Source organism: Tupaia chinensis, unplaced genomic scaffold (assembly GCF_000334495.1).
Source record: "Tupaia chinensis unplaced genomic scaffold, TupChi_1.0 Scaffold000688_1, whole genome shotgun sequence".
Classification (NCBI taxonomy): Eukaryota; Metazoa; Chordata; class Mammalia; order Scandentia; family Tupaiidae; genus Tupaia; species Tupaia belangeri.
The window spans coordinates 1,750,755-1,775,336 of NW_006160211.1; the positions used below are offsets into that span (position 1 = coordinate 1,750,755).

General features: G+C 38.9%; 1 protein-coding gene across 1 annotated transcript in view; it reads right to left on the minus strand.

Moving 5' to 3' along the window:
• Positions 1–6,060: 6,060 nt before the first annotated feature.
• NIN (ninein) overlaps positions 6,061–24,582 on the minus strand; it is a 113,486-nt gene continuing 94,964 nt past the window's right edge. The window contains 4 exon segments of the mRNA XM_006160527.3: positions 6,061–10,530; positions 13,867–13,980; positions 19,138–19,338; positions 23,860–23,961. Coding sequence (XP_006160589.1) covers positions 10,321–10,530; positions 13,867–13,980; positions 19,138–19,338; positions 23,860–23,961 — 627 coding nt within the window. The 3' untranslated portion in view covers positions 6,061–10,320.

A 24,582-nucleotide genomic window follows, 5' to 3' on the forward strand; every position in this document is an offset into this window, starting at 1 on the left:
CAGCAGGAAGATAGCAATCCAGGTGATAAACTTCAGAAATAGGGGTAAGAGATTGGTAGTGAACAGGTCAGTAGATGGGACTCTTGTATGATCTTACAGAGATCACTATTGGGGCCAGCTCCATTGGCACAGGGGTAATCCACTCCTCATGGAAAGCTGGATTCCACATGGTGGCCGTGGTTAGAATCCCTAGTCCAGTCATTCTGAAACACACTGGGTGTGTGCATGAGTGCTCAAGACCCGAAAAACAGAGGACCAGAGGAGGGGGATTGCAGTGTGACCAGCCCTCTCTCTATCTAATATGTGCACCCACACATGGTGAATTAAAAACAAAGCAAAACAAAACAAAAACCAATATGGAATAGTTTACTGATATCAGAGTGAAGAGCTTAAAGCCAAATCTATACTGATTAAGAAAAAGGATGTGACATTTCCTAGAGGTACATATGTATATGGGTATATATGTGTATGTGTATGCCATCATTTGCATAAGATTGTGTGTGACTCTGTCCATATGTAACCAATAATTATGTGTGTAAGAAAGTTCACTAAAGGTTAACAGTGGTTATCAGTGGGAGGGTAGGATTCGGAGTGATCTTTACTTTCTTTTTGGTGGTGAAAAAAAAACATTAAATATTCTTTTTAAATACATATCGTTTTTTAATTTAGGAAGATGCAGTATTAGTTTTCATTTTGGGAGACTGTTCTGGTGACATGTTTGAAAGTGGCGTTTGTCCTTATCTTATTCCCATCTAAAACTGCTTGCCTAACGAGCAGGAGAATATAAATAAAGGAGCATGATGGGAAGTGACCTAACATTACGTATCATGGGACCATAAGGTTCAAGCAGGCAGGTGCAAGTTTACTGTGGGAAGACATTTAAACCACGTGCAGGTAAAAGCAGAGGCAGCGGCCCACCCCACTGCATGCAAACGGAAGATGAACCATCTTTTGCTTCAATCAGAAAACAAAACAAAAAAACAACCCTAAAACTGCAGTTTGGTGAATAGCAAAAATTAAACAACTGTAGCAACTTAAAATAAACTAAAAAAATTAAATTGTTTTTAATTTTAAAAAATTAAAATTTTGTTATTCCCCTTAGAGTGATGCTTAATTTGTTACATTGTCTTTACAAACTATTTGAGTAAATGACATGAGCTTGTACTAGTTGTCAAAGTTACTAGAATGTGATTTATGGGTTGGATAGGGGAATGTACTTTTTCAACTGCTAGAATATAGCACTTGAATTTTAACATGTTGAAAGATGACTTTTCTTTGCATCATTCAGAAAACATTCTCAGTTCCATTTAAAATGTTTTTAAAACTTTGAATTTTTTTTTTTTTTTAGAGAGAGATTTTTGCTATAGAGTGCGTGTGCTCGCTGGAGAGAAGAAACACCATTTAAATTATACACACACACACACATATATATAAAACACATATATATAAATACATATTGCAGGGTCTTCAAAAAAGTTCATGGAATATGTGTATTATGAAATATGCATGGGTTTCAAAACTTCTTGGACCATAATGAACTCATATTTTAATTCCATTTTCCATGTGCCTTTCAAGTCCCCTTGTATTTATGTCATCATTACTGATAAAGTCAAAACAGAAAAGTACAGTCTGTGTTCATGTGATGATGATTTGAGCATCAATTTTGTTTCAGATATTGAGCTCGGAACTGGGACTAATACCATGGTGAATAAGACACCAGCTCTTGTCTCGAAAGATCTTAGAGTCAAGCAGAGATCAGACAAGTCAGATGGCAATGACACAGCGGTGCCCGTGTCAGCAGGAGCTGCCAGGGTCTCACGCGAGCACTACGGAGCAGCTCCTACAGCAGTCTGCTAGGGTAAGAGACGAGATCCTGAAAAAGTCCAGTAGACTGCCTTTTAAGTATAACCTTAGTAAAAATTTAAATCTTCTCTCTATATTTTTTGAAAAACCTTTAACTCTTGCCTTTGCTGGCAATATTTTCAATAAGTTGCTATGGGCTTTTGCTGCTTCAGTAGGACATGGTGGGGTGGCATTTATTATATTCACTGGGACTTGGGTAACGCCCTGATGAAGCTTGGTCTGTAATATCTGGAGAACATACAGCAATCCAGACAAAGAGGTGGGTGGGGAGCAAGGATAAAAGAAATAACATGAGAAACAGCTAAAATGAGTGACCACGTGCTTGGGGCCAGCAGGTGGAATGGTGGTTAAGGCATGACTGGCCGCTGGCTTGAAAAATCACGCTGGGTATGTGCGTGTGCGTGTCCCAAATCCCAAGAGGAGAATGGAGATGGGATGGTGGTCTGGCCATCCCCCAGGGCAGGCGGGTAGGGGTGATTTCTCACTTTCCCCCTCTCTGTTGAGCACATGTGCCCTATGGCAAAAACCTTAAAAAAAAAAAAGTGCTTCTTTTTGAATAGGCATTACACATCCATGAAAATCTGAGGAAAATCTGTGTTTGAAATCTTACCTTTATGGTAATTTTCATCCATTGTCTACACATCTATAGGGATTTAACCCCAAAGCTCCTTCACTAATGGGCAACCCCCTGAGAGAGCACACTCCAGTACATGGTGGCCTCCAGCAGCTTGTAACCAAGCTGCTCACAGTGGATCACATTTCCGAAAGACCCTGCCTAGTCAGTCACATTCTTTAAGAATTAAGAATTAGAACTAAGAAATAATTGTTGGGCCCTATTGGCCAACCAAATAGGACTTACATAAAACAAGAAAAAAGCAAACAAAAGGTTCCTAGAAACAAATAGAGAGAGAGAAGCAGAAACAGCTCATTCGAGAGAGAGTGACAGACAGAGTGAGGATTGGGGGTGTGGGGAGCCCTGAAGCTCCTCACGTTAGCTCCTCGCACAGTCTAAACTCCCTGCCCTTTGGTTCCATGAAACAAGCAACATCTTACAGTGAATCCTATTTTACTTCAGTCTGCTAGCTAGAGCAGATTTCTGTTTCTTTGAGCCAAATTCTTCCTAAGGTAGCAAGAGGGAGAAGAATTTGTAGACCTGGGTAAAGTGTCTTAGGAAAACATCACATGCAGAGTTGGAGGAGGGTGCACTGCTTACTAGGGATATCCTACGCCCCTCTGGACCTGTATGTGCCGTGTCATCACTGTCATTTTTGTGTAAGTCATTTCCTTGATAGCCCTCCTCCGTCTTACTATCATGACCGCCTGATGCTTCCTTTTGGCTTTTTTTTTCCCCCCAGATATTTTTGCTACAGCATGCATGTGCTCACCAGAGAGACAAAGCGACAGAGAGACAGCGAGAAATCACCTCCCAGGGGGTATGGCCACGTTGCAATCCCTTCTCTTTCATTCCCCTCTTAAGATTTTGGGCACAGATTCCGGACTGTGTCGGGCCTGCTCGTTGGTCTCTGCGATCTGAAAGTTGACAACTTTGCATCCAGGAGGCTGCTCCCGGCGATGCTGCAGCCTTCACCATGCCACAAAACGAATATATTGAATTACATCGTAAACGCTATGGATACCGTTTGGATTACCATGAGAAAAAGAGAAAGAAGGAAATTTGGGAGGCTCATGAACGTTCAAAGGCAAAAAAAGATGATTGGTCTGAAAGCTAAGCTCTATCATAAACAGCGCCATGCTGAGAAAATACAAAATGAAAAGACTGTCAATACGCATGAAAAGAGGAACACCAAACAGAAGAATGATGAAAAGACTCCACAAGGAGCAGTACCTGCCTATCTGTTGGACAGAGAAGGACAGTCCCGAGCTAAAGAACTTTCCAATATGATTAAACAAAAATGGAATGAGAAAGCGGGAAAATGGGAAGTCCCTCTACCCGAAGTTCTAGCCCAGGGAAAAACAGAAGTATTAAAAGTTATTTGAACAGGAAAGAGAAAGAAGGCGTGGAAAAGGATGGTTACAAAAGTCTGCTTTGTTGGAGATGACTTTTCTAGAAAACCACCTAAGTATGAAAGATTCATTAGGCCAGTGGGCTTACGTTTCAAGAAGGCCCACGTAACACATCCTGAACAGAAACTTTTGGCCTGCCAATACTCGGTGTAAAGAAGAATCCCTCATCCCCACTATACACAACTTTGGGTGTTATCACCAACGGTACTGTCATTGAGGTGAACGTGAGTGAGCTGGGCCTTGTGACACAAGGAGGCAAGGTTATTTGGGGGAAATATGCCCAAGTTACCAACAATCCTGAAAATGATGGATATATAAATGCTGTTTTACTGGTTTGATACCAGTTGTATACAAATAACTCCTTGTAATTTTGAAGATGATACACCATCTGGAAAACCATCATGACTGATGTTTCTGAATATAGCCGGTCTTACATGTTTGCAGTCATCAAAAGATTATTTATTAAATTGTACAAAAACATTAAAGTGGCCTGGTTTTACCAAAAAAAAAAAATTTGGGCACGTATGCACACATGCCTGGTGTGAGTTTTAAGCTACCAGGTCCAGGATTCGAACTACAGTCAATTATGTGTGAGTACAGTGACGTAATCATTACACCAACTGCTATTCTCCCTTTTGGCTTTTACCTCTTCTCCTGCTGCCTCCATCTCCCCAGGTTCTTCTGTTTTCCTTATTTCTCCAGAGATATTTTAAAAAATATATGATCATGTTGAACTTTTGTGATAGACCGTAGACATATAGTAGGCTGCCATGTATGGTTTCTAGTTGGTTCCTTCTTATTTTCCCTGGTAATAGCATCCACCCTTCAGAGTAGCTGTGAGAAGGAATGCTAAAGTACTTAGCACTGGGACCAGCAGATGGCATAATGGTTACACAGCTGGACTCTCACGTAGTCGACCATGGTTTGAATCCTGGACCTGGCAGCTTATAACTTAAGATGGGTGCTTGTGCTGCATGTCCAAGATCTCAAGAAGAGAATGGAGAAGTGACTCTGGTGTGGCCATCCCCTTTAGGGGGTGATTTCTTGCTTTCTGTCTGTCTCTCTGGCGAGTACATACACCCTATAGCAAAAATCTCTCTTAAAAACAATTAAAAAAACCCTACTTAGCACTTTATCCCTAGCAAATCTTTATTACTAACACTTTAAACATTTTATGTGGAAGTAATTTCAAGCTTATAGAAAGGCTGGAAGAATAAGAAAAGAAAGGTTGCATACTCTTTACTTGGATTAACCTATGGTTTAATAAAACATTTTGCTACAGTGCTTTATTATTTGTGTTCTTTTTCTTTGTTATCTCAGAATCATTTGAGAATAAGTTGCATTCATGATTGCCTTTACCCCGAAATGCTTCAGTGTATATGTCTTTAGAATATACCCATACATAAACACAGGAGTTACTAACTTTGGTAAATTTAACACGGACACAATACTCTTCTTTAATCTACTACCCATATTCCAGTTTTGTTAAGTAACCTAATACATCTATTATCTTTCTTCTCTGATGCAGAATTCAGTTCAGTGTTAGCTGTTGCATTTAGTCATCATGTCTATTTTATTAAGTTGTCAGGAAAGTCATGACATATTTTTCAATTTTTTTTTCTATGCAAAAATTTGCCATGCCTTTCCTGATGACCCTAGTTTCCTTTGATTTTGAACATTTTCAGCTTTTTAATTTTTATGACATGGACACTTTTAATAGTCCTTTTGTTGATCATACTTTTAAATACTGGATAGCCTTAGTGTCTGGCACAGGGTTGATGCTTGGTTATTGTTCGAGACTTTGAAGATACATATACCCCCCAAACAGGAAAGAAAAATGGTTAGTAAATGCTCATTTGGACTGAAAGAATTTTTAAAAAAGAATTATTTAACTTTATTTATTAACTTTATTTTAATTTGATGGGAAAGGGGGAGAGAGAGAAACTGAGAAAGCAAGCCACCAGGTCCAGGACTCAAACCACCATCAGCCATGTGGGAGTACAGTGCCCTTAACCAGCATGCCACCTGCTGGCCCCTGGACTGTACGAATTTTTGAGAGTTGTCTACTTTGCCTGAACTGGTGAAGCATATCCCATGTGATCATCTCTCAACATGTTATATTTTTAACATCAAATATCCAGTTCAGGGTATATATAGAAAACAAGAGGCATGTCTATAAAATTATTTATTTATTTACACTTTAGGCTCACATTATAATCTTTCTAGAACAGAATGGCTATGATGAAATATACAAAACCAGTATAAGCATACAAATTGATCTGTATCAGAACTCTAGAGAGGACTCCAGATGAACTCACATGAACTCTCTGACAAGCCAATATTCCAGAAGCCAATACACCTTTAAATCATGCTGCGATAAGCTCTCCCCAAGAAGAGGTTTAATCTGTCTCATTCAAAAAAGCTGAGAAGCAAAAAGCTAACCCCATTATTAAACAGCTATCCATACGGCATAAAACCAAAGCTATTTTACAGTGCTGAGATACCCACTTAGGTCCAAACTTGATACAGAGAATACGTTTTAAATATGAACGCTTTGGTTATTTCGCTCTGACTTGGTTTTTGGCATTGTTTATGATAACAATTGCAATTATATTTGAATGAGGCATCACAGGCAATCCATTTAAACACCATGGGCTTAATACTATCACGAAGCATTTGGTCCTGCCTTGACCAGGAATACCTTTAAGGTGCTGACAAGGGCAACATATTTCTCTTTCTTTCACTCAGCAAAAAAAAAAAAAATCACAGAAATCACAAAATAAGAAATAAGTTTTTCACATGTCAAATAACCAAAGTCCACATAAAGCCTTAGGTATGTTTAAAAAACAACAACGAAAAAAGTTTCTTGTAACAACAACCTGCCCTGGGTATAGATGTGTCATTGAAACTCTAGACCTGTAGGATCTCTGCCTGTCCCTTGAAAGTCCATGGCTTCATGGCTGACTGGATATAAAATATGCTGAAGGTTAAATCTATAAGAATGCATTGATGCTTCTGGGAAGGATTCACATTTCAAAGTTTTAAAATCTGGATTTAATAGGAGTTTTAGAAAGATAAAATACTGTAGTTGCTTCTACTCCTCTTCCTTAACAAATAGGAGTTTAAAGCTCAGGCTTCTAAAAAAGCAGAGGGAAGCAAAATAGGATAAAGTTTTAAATATTCACATCTTCCTTTTCTTAGTGTAAAATATTACAAGGGCAAACCTGATTCCTTTTCCTTGAAATGAAGATCCCACCTTCTAGGACTATTTTAAATAATTTTTTAAAGAGAGTTTTTGCTATACGGCGCATGTGTTCGCAGGACAGAGAGAGAGAGAGACAGACAGAAAATGAGAAATGGCTAAGTCTCAATCCCTTCTCCCCCATTCTCCTCTTGGGGGATTCTGGGAATGCACGCACATGCACCAAGTGTGAGTTGTAAGCCGCAGGGTCTGGCACTCGAACTGGGGTTGCTACATCAGAGTCCAACCACGTAACGGTTATGCCATCTGCTGGTCCCTCATAACTGTTCCTAAAAGAAAGTTTCTAAGCATTGCTTTTAATAAACATGCAGTTAAATGACTGTAGGAAAATTCCTAACTTGTGATTTGAAAGAGTGCTATGATAAAGTCTAAAAGCAAGATCTAAATGTGTAATGTTAATAGTTTACATCACATCTCTTTAAAAGGTCTTCTAAGAACTGTAGGTTATAAATTGCCAGTTAAATTTCCACTCTACACTGTTTCTTAAAAATAAACTGTTGCACAAATACAGAAGATTAAGCTATGCGATATTTCTCTTATTAATTTTTTTCCCCTTTTCCCCTCCTCCCAAGTCAGATAAAGCAAGAAATAAAGAAAAAGCAAGAAATAAAGCAAGATAAAGCAAGAAATAAAGCACCTAGATATTAGTTAAATTAACTTTCATTTGAGCAGCATTTTGATTTTGAATAAAGGGATTCTGGGTATCATCCAAAACACTCTAGAAAGTTGAATTTACATTCATTATACAGCATTTTACATATACACAAATACAAATTTATAGGAAATACATTAACCTACACTTTTTATAATGTAAAAGATTAAGCAAATAAAACAAATGTGTTCATGTGCTAAGCCAGCTGTTTGAGAAATAGGCTTGGTGTTTAGGTCCAGCGTCAATAACCTTGAAGAACTTGAAGCATATCACATCAGTATACCACAGACGCTTTATTTTTGACCTTAGTCTGGGACTAGCCACTGTTTTAGATGAAATTTTTCTATCAAAAATAGTGCTGTACAAGTAAAGTGAGTTTACTAGGAATGTTTGCACGGGAAAAGACAGACTTAGCAAAGGCAATGTCAAATATTCTGAAGTATAATTATAGGGAAGGATTTAAAGTGTTTTTCTGGGAGAACTTAGGACTTTTTGATAAGAGCTATGAAAAATTAAAAGGTCTGCTTCATCAGTGTGAGTTCCAAGTCCCTGGAACAACAGTGCCATTTCAGGTCCTCCTGTAGTGAGGACTCCTGACCCCGCAGGTGACCCTGAAGAACTTAAGTTCCTTAATGGAATTCAGTTTGTTTCTTCCTTTATGTGACTGAGGCAGTTTGCTTTATTTAGTATTCCTAACCATAGAGCAGTGTTTGATTCTGCTGTTGTATTTCCTGTACATAGATGGGCTTGATCCTCTGGAATAGATTTCGCTGATCTAAATCCTCTTCCAGAAAACAAGTAGGTGGCTGTGATGAGCTTTGGTGGTAGTATCCGCACCTAGGAGGTCCTCCATTAACTGCTGGCTGAAGTAGGCTACAGCAGGGCTTTGATTTGAAGGCAAAATAAAAAGATGAGCTGAAATGTTTACTGTTTTATTAAGTTTTGATCTTGAGAACGGAGAGTCCTGCTTGGTGCTCCTTCACCTCAGCTGGCATGCCAGTGCTTATCACAGTTCTTCTGATCAGATTTGAGGTATAGAAGGAGTAAGAAGCATGGATATTTTGACTTACATTAAACAAGCTATTAAAAAAAAATGTTTCCAGAAGTTAGGTTTTTAACTCTAAAATCAAGGCTTTTTAACAGAAGATTAAATACACACACAAAAAATATGTAGAAATAAAGATTCTACTATGGCTGTAAATATATAAGACAAATAAATAAGGTCATATGGTTTATACATTTCATATTCTTAGAAAAAGAGAGGCCTACAGTAGTTCAGGAAGACAGTTTCGAATATTGTTCCCTGAGTTCTCAAGGCAACCCCAAAGGTAAGTTCATGAATTCCAAGATGTTAGAGATAGGAAAACCCGTATGGTCTGCTTATCTCTCTTCCAAGAGTGGCTGTTTATTCCAAAGTGGGTTTGTTCAGTGCTTCCCATAGTTTATATGCTTTAAAAAGTGTGGCTTTATCCATTTCTTAGAAGGTAAGTTCCTACGTGAAACTTCTAAGAGGGAGAAGAAAAAGGCTATTTCGAGTGTAAAGCTTTAACATTAGTTAAGAGTGCAGCTGAGTACATCAGTTCGAAATCTCTATACATCAAGAGTGGTTAATACTGTCATAGGTGTTAGAAGGTAGAGTTTTTTTTTTTTTTTTTTTTAAATAATGCCAAGGGCACATGGATAGGATGGAGGCAGGAGAGAAGAAAGAGGAGGGGGTGAGAGAGAGAGAGAAAGCATCCCCGATGGGGCCTGGTCACATTATAATCCTTTCTCCTCCAATTCTCCACTACATTAGGATCCTGGGGATGCATGCACGCACCCGCCCAATATGTTTTCCAAGTCACCAGGGCCAGGACTCAAACCTTGGGTGAGCATGTGGGATTCAGCTTCCTCTGTGTAGTGCTTAACTGCTGCACTATGGGGCTGGCCCCAACCTGGGTATTTCTGATGTCAGTGGTTGTTAAGCCCTGCCTCCTTAGCAAACACAATTATAAAATTACAATCTACTAATTAATTCAGTCTACCAGTTAATTCAAAGAACCCAAACTATTACATACATAATGACTTTTCAGTATTTAAATGTGTAAGAACACTTAAATTAAAACAAAATAAAGTTCATAACAACCCTTCTAATCAGATCTCAAAATAGCTAACCTGTATACACAGATTTACATAGCATAGTGATTTAAAAAAAAATCCATTTGAAACTGGAATTTTAAGTTCTTAAATTGTTTTCATCTATCCACCTTTTCTGTGGTTATTAGTACTTCAAAAACTCCAAAGCTTTGGAAATAATTTAGACGGGTAAAATATGTAGATATTTGTTTCAAACTCCCATATAGGTCTATTTGGGAAAACTGATAGAGACTGGTTTTGTTGTTGGCAGTTTTAATGCTTAATTTTAAGAAACTAAAGAGGTTTTTTTTAAAAAAAAAAAAACAAAACTCTGTTGAAGAAATCTACTGAAATTGCTCAGCTGTGTCAGTAAAGTGCAGTATGAACATATCCTTTGGTTTGGCTATGACCTCAGAGGAGGTGTAGAAGTCAACGGCGCTGGTGTCAGGTTCCTGACAATGTTACTGAGGCTAGCGATCTTCTCTTCTAGGAGGTAATTTTTCTTCTCTGCTGTTTTTTGTCGTTGTTCAGTCATTTCCAGAGCTTTCAACAACTGGGCATTTTCAACATACAAATCTTTCACCATTGCGTCTGCTTTAGTATTCTTGCAGAGCTAGAAACAACGAGAGACATCTTTGCTTCATTTCTGTAATTCATTCAAGATCTGACAGAAGGACAATTGTTTAATAAAGGCAATCCCTTGCTCCAATTATATGCTTTTACTTTACAATATAGTTTCAACATCAGACTTGACATCCAGAATACAAGCGGAGAAAAATTCTCCTTTTCTCAGTTGTTTCTCTGCATGTTTATAGAAATTAGTAATAAAAATATAGATGCAACTCCAAAATGAAAGTTTTTTTATCCACTTTAATAAGCTAGATGTTAGCAGTTTATTCATTCTCTAAGCATATCAAAGTGCTTTTATCACTTAAATTTCTGAGGTGCAAGGTGTAAACTGTGAATTCTACTCTTAACAGCAAATGCTTGAACTTTCCATTCACAACTTGCTGATTATTTTAAAATTTGACTCATATAACAGATAAAATTTGGGCACTTTTTCTGAAATCTTTCTTTTTTGCATGGGGCCTTATCTAAAAGGTATATTCTTATCTTTATGTTTAGAATATACAGTTGACCCTGGAATAGTATAAGGGTTCAGGACACTGATGCCTTGGTACAGTGGAAAATTTGTGTACAACTTTTTTTTTTTTTTTCCTAATTTGCCAGAGGTTGTGTGCACTTGCCAGAGAGAACAGAGAAAACTAGCGAGCGGTGGGAGAGGGAGAGAGCACCTCCCAAAGGGGCGTGGTTGCACTGCCATCCCTTCTCCGTCATTTCTACATCCCGTTGGGATTTTAGGCATGCATACACACATGCCTGGTGTGTTTTTCAAGCTAAGAGGTCGGGCATTTGGATCAGGCAGTTGTCCATGTGATAGCTGGTTCTTTTAACCTCTAGGCCACGGGGCCAGTCCTCTGTATAACTTTTGACTCCCTGGAAACTTAACTACTAACCGCAGACTGCTAACTGCAAGCTTTAGTGATAACATAACCAGTTGATTAAACACAAATTTTTTATACATACTGCATACTGTATTCTTACAATAAAGATAGGGAAAAGAAAATGTTACTAAGAAAATCATAAGAGGGCCAGTGAATAGCATAGTGGATAAAGCGTTGGACTCTCACCTGGCTGACCACCATTTGAATCCTAGACCCGGCAGCTTGAAACTCACCCTGGGCGAGTGTGTGCATGCCCCACATCCTGAGAGGAGAATGGAAGAGAAGGGGCTGCAGCATGGTCATCCCCCCTGGGGGGTGATTTCTCACTTTCTATCTTTGTCTCTCTGGCAAGCACATGTGCCCTATAGCAAAAATTTCTCTAAAAAAAAAATCATAAGGAAAATACATTTCCAGTACTATACTGTATTTTCTAATATAGTTAGTGGAAAGAAGTCCACATATAAGTGGACTCAAGCAGTTCAAACTCAAGCATGTTCAAGGATCAAGAGTACAGTGAAGGCTGGGCTGGGAGACCATGTTAGCAGCCTTGGGATACTTTTATTATAACTCCTGTTAATATCGTCCAATCCCCTTTCTCACGACCCCTTCAGCTTTTCATTTTACACCCAGTTTCACGCAGGACATCTAAATGTGTAAAAGGGTAAGGGAATCAAAGCAACTAAAACATGGCTAATTACTTAATTAGAAGGGCAATGATAAGGATTATAACACTAACGTCTAGAACGTAGATGACGGGCAGGTATAACATACTGTCATTTCAGAACCTCCACTCTGTGGAACTGCTCCACTGCAACTTTTCTTTCCTTCCTTTTTTCCCTCCCTTCTTTCCATGAAAAGAAACACTTCAGTGGTTCATCATCCACAGAAAAAGTTCAAACGCCTCGGCTCAGCAAGTTAGGCCCTTCAAGTCCCCTGTCCCCTATCCCTCTCCAGTCTCTCCTCTTCCATGATAGATGTCCGTATCCCTGGGTTGTCCTAACTGCGTGATGTTCACACACCCTAGAATGCCCATCTCACATTTACGGTTCAAATGTTACTAAGCCCTTAAGGCTTGATTTTAGAGGCCTTCGGGCAGCCTTCTTTAAATCCCAGAGTTGGATCAAGTATCTCTTCTGTTACTCTCTTTCCAAAATAAGATGAATAAAATAAATACATTGTATTTATTTCAAGTCTATCACCTGGTCAAATGCTTGGTGTCCTTAAATTTACAGGGAACTTGGGCAGGAATTTTGTTTTGTTCACTGCTGTCTCTCTAGTGTCTAAAACGTGGCCCAGCACACAGAAACTGTGCTGAATGAATACATACTTAAAGAACTGGATAGATAAATGCTTACTGAACAGGACTTCCTCCTTCTTCTCTGTGTATTAAGATATGGGACCAAGGAAAATTCCTGTCTACATCTGTGCTCTGAGTTTAGATCCTGTCTTGAGATTCTTCTTCTTAGGTTTTATGTTTCTAGAAAACCAGGTTGGACTGGGCCCTCCAGGCCCAGTTAGTGTGCCTCTAGAGAGGCTGTAACACTCTCCAACAAGGTGGTTCTCCTTCCACGTCTCTTCGGGGGACGCATAACTAATTTCTAAGCATTGAGGCTGTATGTCTCCACCAGCAGGCTGCTGAGGGATCCTGGAACGTGGAGTCCAGATGCTAACTCAAAGCACATTCTTCTGAGGTCTGCCTATAGTAATAAGGTTCTTTTTGAGGCTGTCTCATACTATGAGAATGGGAAAGCTGAAGTTCCACTTTTTATCTCCTATTTTTACACCATTTCATTTTCTTTTATTGAAATGGAAATATTGAGTCATCGGGAAGCAGAAAAATAAGTCATGACTTTGCCGACAACCTACTATTTCCCATCTTGAACAGATAAAAAAAAATCGATAAATATTCCATTTGCACTGCAGAACGTTATAAGACATGTTTTAGGTCCCTGTGAGTCACTTTTAGTAAATACTTATTTTTAAATAGTGGACATGCATATTCCTAAAAGAGCTTTGGAAAAAGCAGAATACAGAATTCATTTTCTAGGATGATGTAAGGGAGAGTGAACCCTAATTCTTCTAGACATTTATAGTAGAATTTAGAGTGTTTATTAGAGTGTCAACACTAGCTGACAAGCTAATGGCAATAAAGAGATGTAAAACTGGGCTTAAAACTGGAACGTGAGGGGCTGGCGGGTGGCACGATGGTTAAGAGCGCTGGACTCCTACATGGCCGACTGTGGACTCCTACATGGCTGACTGTGGTTTCAGTCTTGGACCTCGCAGCTTGCTTTCTCACTCTCTCTCTCTGTCCCTCTCTGGTCAAATTAAAATAAATAAAGTTAAATAAAAATAATTCTTAAAAAAAAGTGACTGTCTTATTAAAACAAAACAAAAACACTGGAATGTGGGGTGGGGGGACAGAAAGGATGAGAGAGGCTCACTTGTTCTCTGAGCTGATTCACTTTCTCTTGAAGAAGCCTTTTCACAAGTTTCAGTTTCTGTTCCACTTCTATCATTCGTTCTTCCATGAGAGATACCAGTTGTTCCTGGTTTTCCTGAAGGGAATGGGAAAAAAAAAGTGTATTATCATTTGAAAATCATGCCACACTGAAGATATTCGTGGCTTATTTTCCCCATAAGACGCCTAAAGAAAGGACAGCACGTGTTTTGCCTTTGTGTAAGGAAGGATGGATTTCTGATGGGATGGGAGTGCTGAGCAAGACATGGCTTGCACATGTTGAAAAGTAACCCTCTCAGAAAAAGAACCAGAGATGAAATAAAAAGGATCTTACCTGTGTAACCATCATCCCCTGAGACAAAGCAAAGTTCTTAACCAATATATTTTTCTTTCTTTACAGGGAAGTGAGATTTTAATGGTCTTGCAAGGTTGGGTGTCTGAAGGGCAGGCACGCCCAAATCAGTGACAACAAGCAATTTATTCTCTAGTGTGAGTCCCTTCCCCCGTTCCTGTGTTCGCTTCTGGTAAAAATGGCTATCCAAAGTAAGTTGAATGATGGTCATCCACCTTCCATCTGTGGGTAGGATCTTTGCAACACAGTGGGCTTCTCAACAACAAAAACAAACACTGAATTCACTCAGGGTTGTCTAATGTTTCCAATCAGCTTGCAACACCACGTGTTTTTCATAAGGCATGGCTATTACTGTGAGGGTGTTAGTGTTTTGTGCTTCATAACAATTAATCTCTTCCTGCCTGTCATGCTCGTCATCTGTCTCTATACTTCACTCTTCAGAGTGAAGCAAACACCTGGATGGGAGGATGGCTTTATCATCAGAGCAGAGTGAAAATTTAGAATGTTTCCAAATAGGGCAAGAAAAGAGCCCCAGCCTCTCCTCCCCTCTTACAACAGGGCTGGGTTAAGAAGTACAAGGGTTTTGGTGAGATCAGGATGTCTGCTCCCTTTACTGCTCACCAAGATGTCCACCCAAGGAATTTCTGATGTCAAGAAGATTTTTCAGATGTTTAAGGAAAGCTCAGGTGTTAATGCTAATAAGACCTGAAAATATTCTTAAAAGGCATCCTTTAGAAAACATGATAATGACCAAAGACAAGTCGAAAGCTAACGTTGGTTTCGCTATTAAACAATAACCCTTTATCATAAAAGAAACAGCTAAGCCATGTGACTAATTTGAAGACAAAAGTTGTGGTAGGCAAAAGTCTAATGCGGAAGTAAATTTCAAGAGATCAGGATTTGAGAACATCTAGCTTTTAAAAATGTCTATATTTGCTAAAAGATAAAATGCCTTTAAAAAACTCCAACATCAAAGGAAAATGCCTGATTTCCACTTGCTTAAAAAACAAGGCAAAACAACAACAAAAACCCATAAATAATTCAAAGAATATGGAATAGGGCAAAAGAGTGGGGAAAAAAAGGAAAAACAAAGGCAGTCATATTTAAAGTTATTTTATTGTTTCATCAAAAATTTCCTTTTTTCCTGTCAAAAGTACTATACATCTTATACAAAACAGTATAAATAAACCTGATTTTCTTCAAATTCCATATATAAAAGTAGTACCCTTTGTTAAAAATAGTTACAACATAGGGAATGAGAAAATATATAGAATGCATCCTTTCAAGAATCTTAAATCCACACTCTTCAAATGATATAAATAAAATGATTTGTAACAAGCTGAAGTTTGTGAATTTGATTCACAAACTCTGTCATTCCTATATAAATAAATAGACATAATACTGCAAAGGCTTAACATGAAAAATAATCAAATAATTTAAAAGAGCACTTGATTCCAACATTCCTCAGCTTATGTCTCTGTGGTGTGCGTGTACGTGTGTGGGGTATGCACTGAGGGCCTGCCATGGTAAGGACTGCCATCCATAGCAGCCCAGTGTTCACGGGTGCCCAATCCTTCTGCAGGAATCTGCATGCACTGCTCGCTGCTCCGGTAGCAAGGCCTAGAGAAAGAAGGCAAGTGGAATACTTCACCCTGATGTCATGGTGTTTTAGGGGGAGTCTAAATTCACACATGGATAATGCAAACGATTTTTAAAAGCACACACATTAACACGACATATGCAAGCAGAGCAACACAAAGGCAGAAGAAATCACATCACTTCACACACAGAGGACGTGCAGATTCTAATAATAATCTCTATTATTAAAATTGATGTCACTGGGGCCAGCAGGTAGTGTGGTGGTGAAGGTGCTGGACTCCCAAGGGGTTGATTACAGTTCAACTCCCGGACCCAGCGGCTTGAAAATTTTGTCAGGCACATGTGCATGCAAGCCCAAAATCCCAAGAGGAGAACAGAGAAGGGATTGCAGTATAGCCATCCACCCTGAGGGTGATTTCTCATTTTCCCTCTCTGCCTCTCTCCGAGAGCGCATGTGTCCTATGGCAAACAAGCAAGCAAGCCAACAAACAAAAGCCGAAGTGGGGGAGGGAATTAATGTCAGCTCAGTGACAGGAAGCAGGAGCCTGCAATGGTGTTCTAGTAAGTAAAAAGCAGACTACCCTGGCATCTGACTGGATGGATTTTTTTTTTTTTAAATACAAATCTTTACAGTTTTTGTCTAGCTAATAGTGAAACAATTGGAATAAAACGGTTTAAATTCCTTTTAAACATTCACAGGTGGGTGGGTTAAGAAAGACCATGTTCTGAAAACAGCATGTATGACACTTGGCCATGATTTGGGGCTGGCTTGAGATGGATTATGGTATTAGGACCTTGTTGGGATGTTGTCTCTCTCTCTCCAGCTCATGGAAGAATAAAAACTTTATTTGAGGAAAATAATGTATATGAAGAAGCAATGTGTAGAGTCTTACTTAGCCAAATAATTTTGTTTTGAAAGTCCATTAAAAATGAATATATTATGAATATATTGAGTCATTAGAAAAGTCATGATACATTTTTGCACAGTAAAACATGTCATGGGGACTAGCAGTTGGCGTAATGGCTATGTCGCTGGACTCCCACATAGTTGACCGTGGTTCAAGTTCAGGACCCGGTGGCTTAAACTCACGCTGGGTGCGTGTGCATGCATGCTCAAGATCCTGAGAGGTGAATGGAGAAGGAATTGTGGCATGGCCATCCCCCTGGAGGGTGATTTCTTGCTTTCTGTCTCTCTCTCTCTCTCTGTCTTTCTGGCGAGTGCATGTGCCCTATGGCAAAAACCACTCCAAAAAACCATGTAAGGACTTCTCTGATGACACAATAGTTCCACTTTATAACTACTGGGTCATCAGAGGAGTTGACATATTCCTCTACCTACCATCACGATTTTAATTCGACAACTTAGTTTTAATATTGAGAAGTTGAAGTAGCATGTAGAAAGCTCCTAAAAACATGGATTTTAAAGCACATAAGACAAAAATAACTTTCTAAAGTTTTGCTAGAAAGAATGGGTGACAGATGAGAGGAAAACCACAGTGCTACCATGACTATGCAAAGCCACTGTGAGGGACTTGAGAAAAAGAGTCAAGCAATTTCTTATCCAAAATTAACTGAGAAGCAAAGGATCTAAAAGCAGAAGCAACACATCCAAACCAGAAATAATTCATTTAGAACTTCACAAAGAGGTGCTTTTCATTTCTTTATTCATAATTCTGAGTTAAATGGGCAACACCAAAGAGTTAAAAATGATTATGAATGAAGCACTAAAGAAAAACAATTATTTGAAAACCCTGGAAACATAACATTGTATCTGATACTGAACTGGAATAATGCTAATTTAAAGGGAATGGGAAAATGTTCTTTGCTTTCTTTCTTTTTTAAAAAAAGAGTTTTGAAACTTTAACTTTTCTCCATTCATGACCCCTTTGCAATTGGGAAATATCTGTGAGCATTCTTATTTTGTGGCAGAATGGTTATTTGCATAAGCTCAATAATACAATGGTATCTGTTGCCTTGCATCAGAAATTAAATTCTTATGGGCCTTAGTGCAAATAACAGACCGATTGAGATTAATCTAGTTTTGTTATTTTTTTTTTTCAAATAAGTTAGTTCATACCTCTCTTTAGTAAAAGGGAGAATGGAGAGAGAAAAAAGTGAAAATTATAGTGCAGTTGTCACTGCTGCTAGCTTTGTCCATATTTTTAGTTTAAGATCTTTTATGAATCAATAAAATGTGAAAAATAAAGTTTAGTATGGAAGGGAGGGAGGGGAAAGCGGAAGGATAATACAAGTAAAAGTAGTTTAATTGACCAAAAATGAGAAGCTATTTGCTGATGATAATGTCTATAGTAATATCTTTGTTTCTTTGTCTTGACTGACATGCACGGTATTTGTGCTGGAAAAAGAAATGTACACTGTAAAGACATGTGATTAGATGTGAATTAAAAAAAAAAGGTTTTTTGCCTTAGGGCATGTGCACTCACCAGAGAGACACAGAGACAGTGAGAAGGAAAGTGAGAAATCACCCTCCAGGGGCGATGGCCATGCCACAATCTTCTCCCTTCTCCTCTCAGTATTTTGGGCACATACGCACATGAGCCCGGTATATTTCAAGCCACCAGGTCTGAGATTTGAACCGTGGTCAGCCATGTGAGAGCCCAGTAATATAACTGCTATGCCATTTCCTGGCCCCACTCTTTTTTTTTCTTAAAAATAATTTTTCAAACTAGATCACTTTGAAAATTGAGTTAAATGATCTAAATAATAATAATTAAAAAAAAAACATAAAAAACCCCACTGACTACACATTCTATTGGGCTGTGGGGAAAGTCATGACTCATTTTAGCATAGAAAAACAGAAAAATACATCACGACTTCCCCAACAACCGAATACTTTATTAGTTGTGCAAAGTCCCCACTTGTGAGTTGCATGGAACTCCACAGACCGTGGTCTTCTGGTACAAAAGAATTCCGTACGCTTTGCTAGTAGTGGACATCCCAGAGTTACCACTGAATTCTGTAATACTTTTGGCACTGGATGAGAACATTAGGCCAACTGTGCACATGGCTCAAGTGATCCCAGAACTTCGTCATCTATTGACAAATGCTCAAAGGAAACCCAGAACATTTAATTGCCCAGCTTAGAAGTTGAGAGCTTAAAAGGAGCATGGCAATAAACAAAACCAAACGGCACTGAGGTTCTGTGGATACAGTTAGGGTGTGACTCTCTGATAGAAGATACAGATTTTTATTCCCACCTCTGAACTGGTGTAACTTTCAATAACCAGGTAAAGTTAGTTAGGCGATCTGAGTTTATTACTAGAGACAAGAAGAGCTTCGTACCTGTGGCATGTTGGTATCGGAGGTCCTGTTTTCAAGTTCCTCCTGCAGGTGCTGGTTGGTCCTTTCTGCCTGCAGCAGCTGGTGTTGAAGCTGCAGAAACTGCTCCCTCGGCACCATCGGACAGGCTTGCTGCTGGAGCAGCTGCAGATCCCAAGCATGAGGGGATGGGCTAAGCATCACAGTGGACCTCAGGTGCTGCATCTGGAGGACAAGGGCAAAGCCCAAGTCAGTGGCAGTGAACTCAATCACAAAGCTGCCCTTGAAGGAGTCAGGCAGAGCACAAAGAATTCATGAATGGTCTCATACTCACTAATAATTTGGAAAGAGACAGCATGTAAGCCTGAGAAAGATGCAACTTGCAAGAGCCATTTTGCTTAGGAGGTAATATAATTAATACATAAGCAGGCTTTCTTAAATGTTTTAGACTTAAGATTAGACCTTCCTCACTACTGAGTGACTGCAAGAGCATGAGGTATACACTTCACTTGATGGACATAATCTGAATGCTATCTTATTGCTTCTTACACTAGAACACTTAATTACCCACACCCCCTTTTTAAAACTGAGGTAGGTGTAGGGAAGTAGGGAAATCAGAGGAGAAAGTGGTTATGCTCTAGAGTTTTGCTACTTACCATTCATAGATTCTCAAAGGCTAGAGTTTAATGACTACGTATTTTCCAGCCCCAAGTGAGCAATTTTTGAAAAGAATTTTGTCTCACATCTAGAATTAAGCTAGCTTAAATAGCATTAAAACAGGTAATTCTGGAGCATAAGTTGATATTGTAGAATAATTTGGGAACTGGAGTACACAGAAGAGAAGTATTTGTTCAAGACAACAAGGAAATGGGATGTGTGTGAACATGCCATCAGAGCTAGGGAGAGAAAAAGGAGAAGAATGTACTGCATTTTGGCGGGTGAAGCATGCCACCTCACATCTGTCGACACGTCTGTCAGATGCACGGCTTCGATGGAAAGCATGCAACACACATGACCAACTACCAACTCACGAACCACCTCCAGGCTGGTGAGAGGGGAAAAAGGACCTCTAAGACTCAAATGGAATTAAATATTATCATGAAACCTCAGAGCCATTATCCATTTACTTCATATTCATTTTTGGAGGTGGGCTGTTACCCATTTTGAAATACTTTTACTTGTAGATTCATTAAACCCACCACTTTATTGTCATGCGTAAAAGATATGGAGAATTATGATCTCATGATTTTAAATCAGCGATATGATTTTTTTACGCAATCCTTTAAATACTTAGGCAAATCCTGAGGTAAATGTAAACAGAGATATATTCCACAGTTAAAGCCAAATGAAAATGAATACTGGCTCTTAGCTTAAGTACTTATTAACTGTTATCGTCAACAGAAGGGATTACATGAACAAGGAATGTAATGAGATGTCTCCATGCGATGAAAGTTCATTGAAAGAGAATGTTCTACCTTCACACACTATCTCAGGCAGAGAACTGCACCCTTCTCTGCTACTTCCAACCACTGAGTTCTAGGTACAGGTTAGCCACAGACAAAACAAAAACAAACAGAAGAAAATTACAAGAGTTATAAAGAGAGGCAGAAAAGCATGAGTTATAAAAAGAGAAAGAACAGTACACATTGGGTATATTATATACATAAGAAAGAGCATATGTAGGATCAACATTTACATTTTTCAGCATATAAATTGTACCGACATTAACATGTCTTATAGATGGAATTCTCCAACTGCAACCTCAGCTGCTGTAATTGGGTTGGTTTGGGAGCTTACCACCTTTGCCTGTACTCTACTCAATATAATTTAGACTCTGCCAGGTCCAGTAGAGAATGGAGCTGATGGCAAATCCCTCTGTCACTTAAGGATGCCAAAAATAAGACATTATTTTGTTTAAGTGTCTGAACTGTTGGTTATTATAGAGATACAGCCGACTTGAGAACTGTTGATATTGTCAGAAACTCTTTAAGGGTTCAAAATAAATTATTTATTAAAAATTGCCTCATATAGTTGACAAAGCCCTCCCTCCCAAGTGGGAGTTAAATTCTGGACCTAAGTCTCCAGTTCCTAGTCATAGTGATTTGTGATCTTTAATTAAATTGGGGTAAGGTAGGTGCTGAATTGGACTCAGTGACTTTTTTTTTTCTTTTTTTAGAGAGAGATTTTTGCTATAGGCATGTGCGCTTGCTTGAGAGAGACAGAGAGACAGAAAGCAAGAAATCACCCCCTCAAGAGGGGATGGCCATGCTGCAATCCCTTCTCCAACTTGCCTCGGGATTTGGGGCATGCACACACATGCTCCTGGCATGAGTTTAAGTCGTCGGGTTCAGGACTCAAACTGCGGTTGACTACATGGGAGTCCAGTGATATAACCATTACGGCATCTGCTGGACCCTAGATTCAGTGCCTTTTAAAGTAGTATATAGGGTTAGGAGACTTGCTTCTCCCAAAGGAGTTTATGTTGGGTTGTTGGATAAGTCGTGCTGCATTTTGCATAGAAAAATACTTCATGACTTTCCTGACAACCTAATCCATCAGTTTAGAATCACCCACAAAACATTTCTCAGGATGAATCCCACAGATTCTGATGTGGGAATGCCCCTGCCTACCCACTGCTCCACACACCAACCAGGTGAGAATCTCTGCCAGAGTGAGAGGAATGTACCTATTCTTCAGGTGAGCTGGGGCACAAAAGATGGCTGAAAACCTCTGTACAGTCCCTAAATTGGCCTAATCTATACATATCATAAATAAAAATCCAATTCACAGAGCTGTGGAGGCCTGGGGGTGGGGTGGGGTGGGAGAGGGTTAATGGTTGTAGGGTTTCTGTACAGAGTTTTGAATGGAGCTGATTTTTGAAAGTAATAATGATTGTACAACCTTGTAAATGCTATTAGTGCCCCTGAATTGTACACTTAAGAACAATTAAAATGGCATTTTTTATGTGATGCGTAATGTATATCTACCACAATTTTAAAACTGATAATATACCCCCCCAAAATCACTGAATTATATATTTTAAATGGGTGAACTGTATAGTAAGTGAATTATTTCTCAATAAAGCTGTTTAAATATACAATCTGTACAAATCCATAGAGTTTAGGGGTCAGCAGGTGGCATGGTGGTTCAAGGAGCTGGATTTCCACACGGCCGACCACGGTTTGCATCCTGGACTTTGTGGCTTGCTCTCTCACTTTCCCTTTCTCTCTCTCTCTCTGTCTGGTCAAATTAAAATAATAAAAAATGATAACAACAAATAGAATTAAATAAATAATTCTTTAAAATAAACCCCAAATCTCTAGAGTTAATAAATCAGTCTTATTTCCTTTTGAAAGTTCCATTTGAATAGATAGTGTATCAGATGTTCTGTTCAGCGCTCAAGTTGAAAATTTATGACTCTTCCTTAGTTATTCAGCTCTAGTGCCAAGAATATGCATGTTCCTGAATACATTAGCAAATATTTACTACTATCCCAGGGAGAAAAGAGGAAGAGAAATTGCTCATAGTGTCTAATAATATAAAGTGGGGCTGGGAGACCAGGAGGGAAAAAAAGGGTCTGTTGGCACCGCACTGGGGGCGGGTCTAACAGTGATTAAATATACCCTGTTGCTTTTTAGTTTGGTACTAGACACTTTGAGCTTAGCTTCAGATATCTTATTCATTAGAATATATAATTATTTCATCAGGAAAGCATGTCTACATCTAAGCACAGCCCACAGCTCAAGGTTTTGAACACACTTATTACATGCTGTCAGAAGAAAATGGTTTTGATTCCACTATTTATAGTTTTGTTAATCTCCCCATTAGTGGATAATCAGAGAACATAAAATTGACAGAAACCTCATGGTCGTTTAACTGTCAATTCAGTATGTTTGCCCATATTTCATATTTAAAATCCAAACATTAATTTTTAAAGTTATCTCTGCGTGTGTACGGCTTCATAAAATAAAATGTTTAAATATCTCCCTCCCTTTCTAGAATTCTGACTTAAAAGTATATCTTTTATGCATGCTTCTCTACCTCACATGAATTTTACAGTTCACTAAATGTTGGATTGACTGATTAATATTCTCACCTACCCAAAGCAAAGTATCTCAATGAAAATTTTACTTGAAGGAGGAGGAGAGCTAGCTACAACTGTACTTAAATTGTTATAATTTGGTATTCAGAAAGCAATCTAACAGACTGGAACCCAATGTTCAAGCTGACAAGTTATATAAATCTATTTTATATTGATCGGATACACTTCTCACAGACAAGACTGACTTATAAATATGGTAATGAACAAGGGGAACACTTGAAAACAAAACTTCTAAATGCTAAATCTCTCAAATTCCTCATATGGATTTCCTAACAGAAGAGATTGTTGGAGAACAACTGTATCCATAAAACAGTGTCATACAGGAGGTCTCAGGAAACTAATAAACACAGGCGTGGGGGAAAGCCCCGGGCCTCTCAGCGAGTATCAGGCATAGTCCCTCCCACCCGAACTTGTTGAGGTAAAGCTCTTTGCATTTTAGATCAACATTATCCCTTCCTCGGCAAAACAGCATTCAAGCAAATATGTCTATTAAACTTGGTAAAACAGACCAAAGAACTTGGCTTGGCAGTGCCTTTAGAATTTCACAGCAGGAAGTCAATGCCATGTCTAGATTCTCCCAACAAATGGCTCATTCATAGATTAAAATATTTTTCATAGCTAAAGCCATTTGCTCAAAAACTTACCTCCATTAGTTGCTCATCCAGTTTTACTTGTTTCTTTTTCAGGCCTTCATTTTCCAAATGAATTGTTTCTAATTCTCGTTCCAGAGAATTCACCTGACTGATCTATTAAAAAACAAACAAACAGAAATTTTTCCTTAAAAAAGTAAAACACTTGAGTTGCTATTTTTTCTTTTAAGAGTGAGATTTTTGCTACAGGGCATGTGTGCTTGCCAGAGAGACAAAGAGACAGAAAGCTAGAAATCACCCCCCAGAGGTGATGGCCATGACACAATCCCTTCTCCTCTGTTCTCCTCTTGGGATTCTGGATGTACGCATGCGCGTGTGTGCGCGCGCACACATACACACACACAAATCTGGTGTGAGTTTTAAGCCACAAGGTCTAGGATTTGAACTATGGTCAACAATGTGAGAGCCCAGCGACATGGCCATTACGCCACCTGCTGGTCCCGAGTTGCTTTACTTTTGACAAATTATGCTAGTCAGAAATCTCAACTCCTAGAAGCAAGTTGAGTCGATTTTGCAATAAAAACAACAAACACTGCAATTCCATGCATTGCTCACAGTTAGGAGGTCTAGTATTAATTACTACTCCTCACACAGAACAGATTCCTTAAGACAGCTGGCTTTTAAACTTCCATGCCACCCACATTCTATTTCGCAATGCAGTACACACACCCACATGAACACAGAGAGGCACAGTCAGTAAAGCACATATTAGGGAAA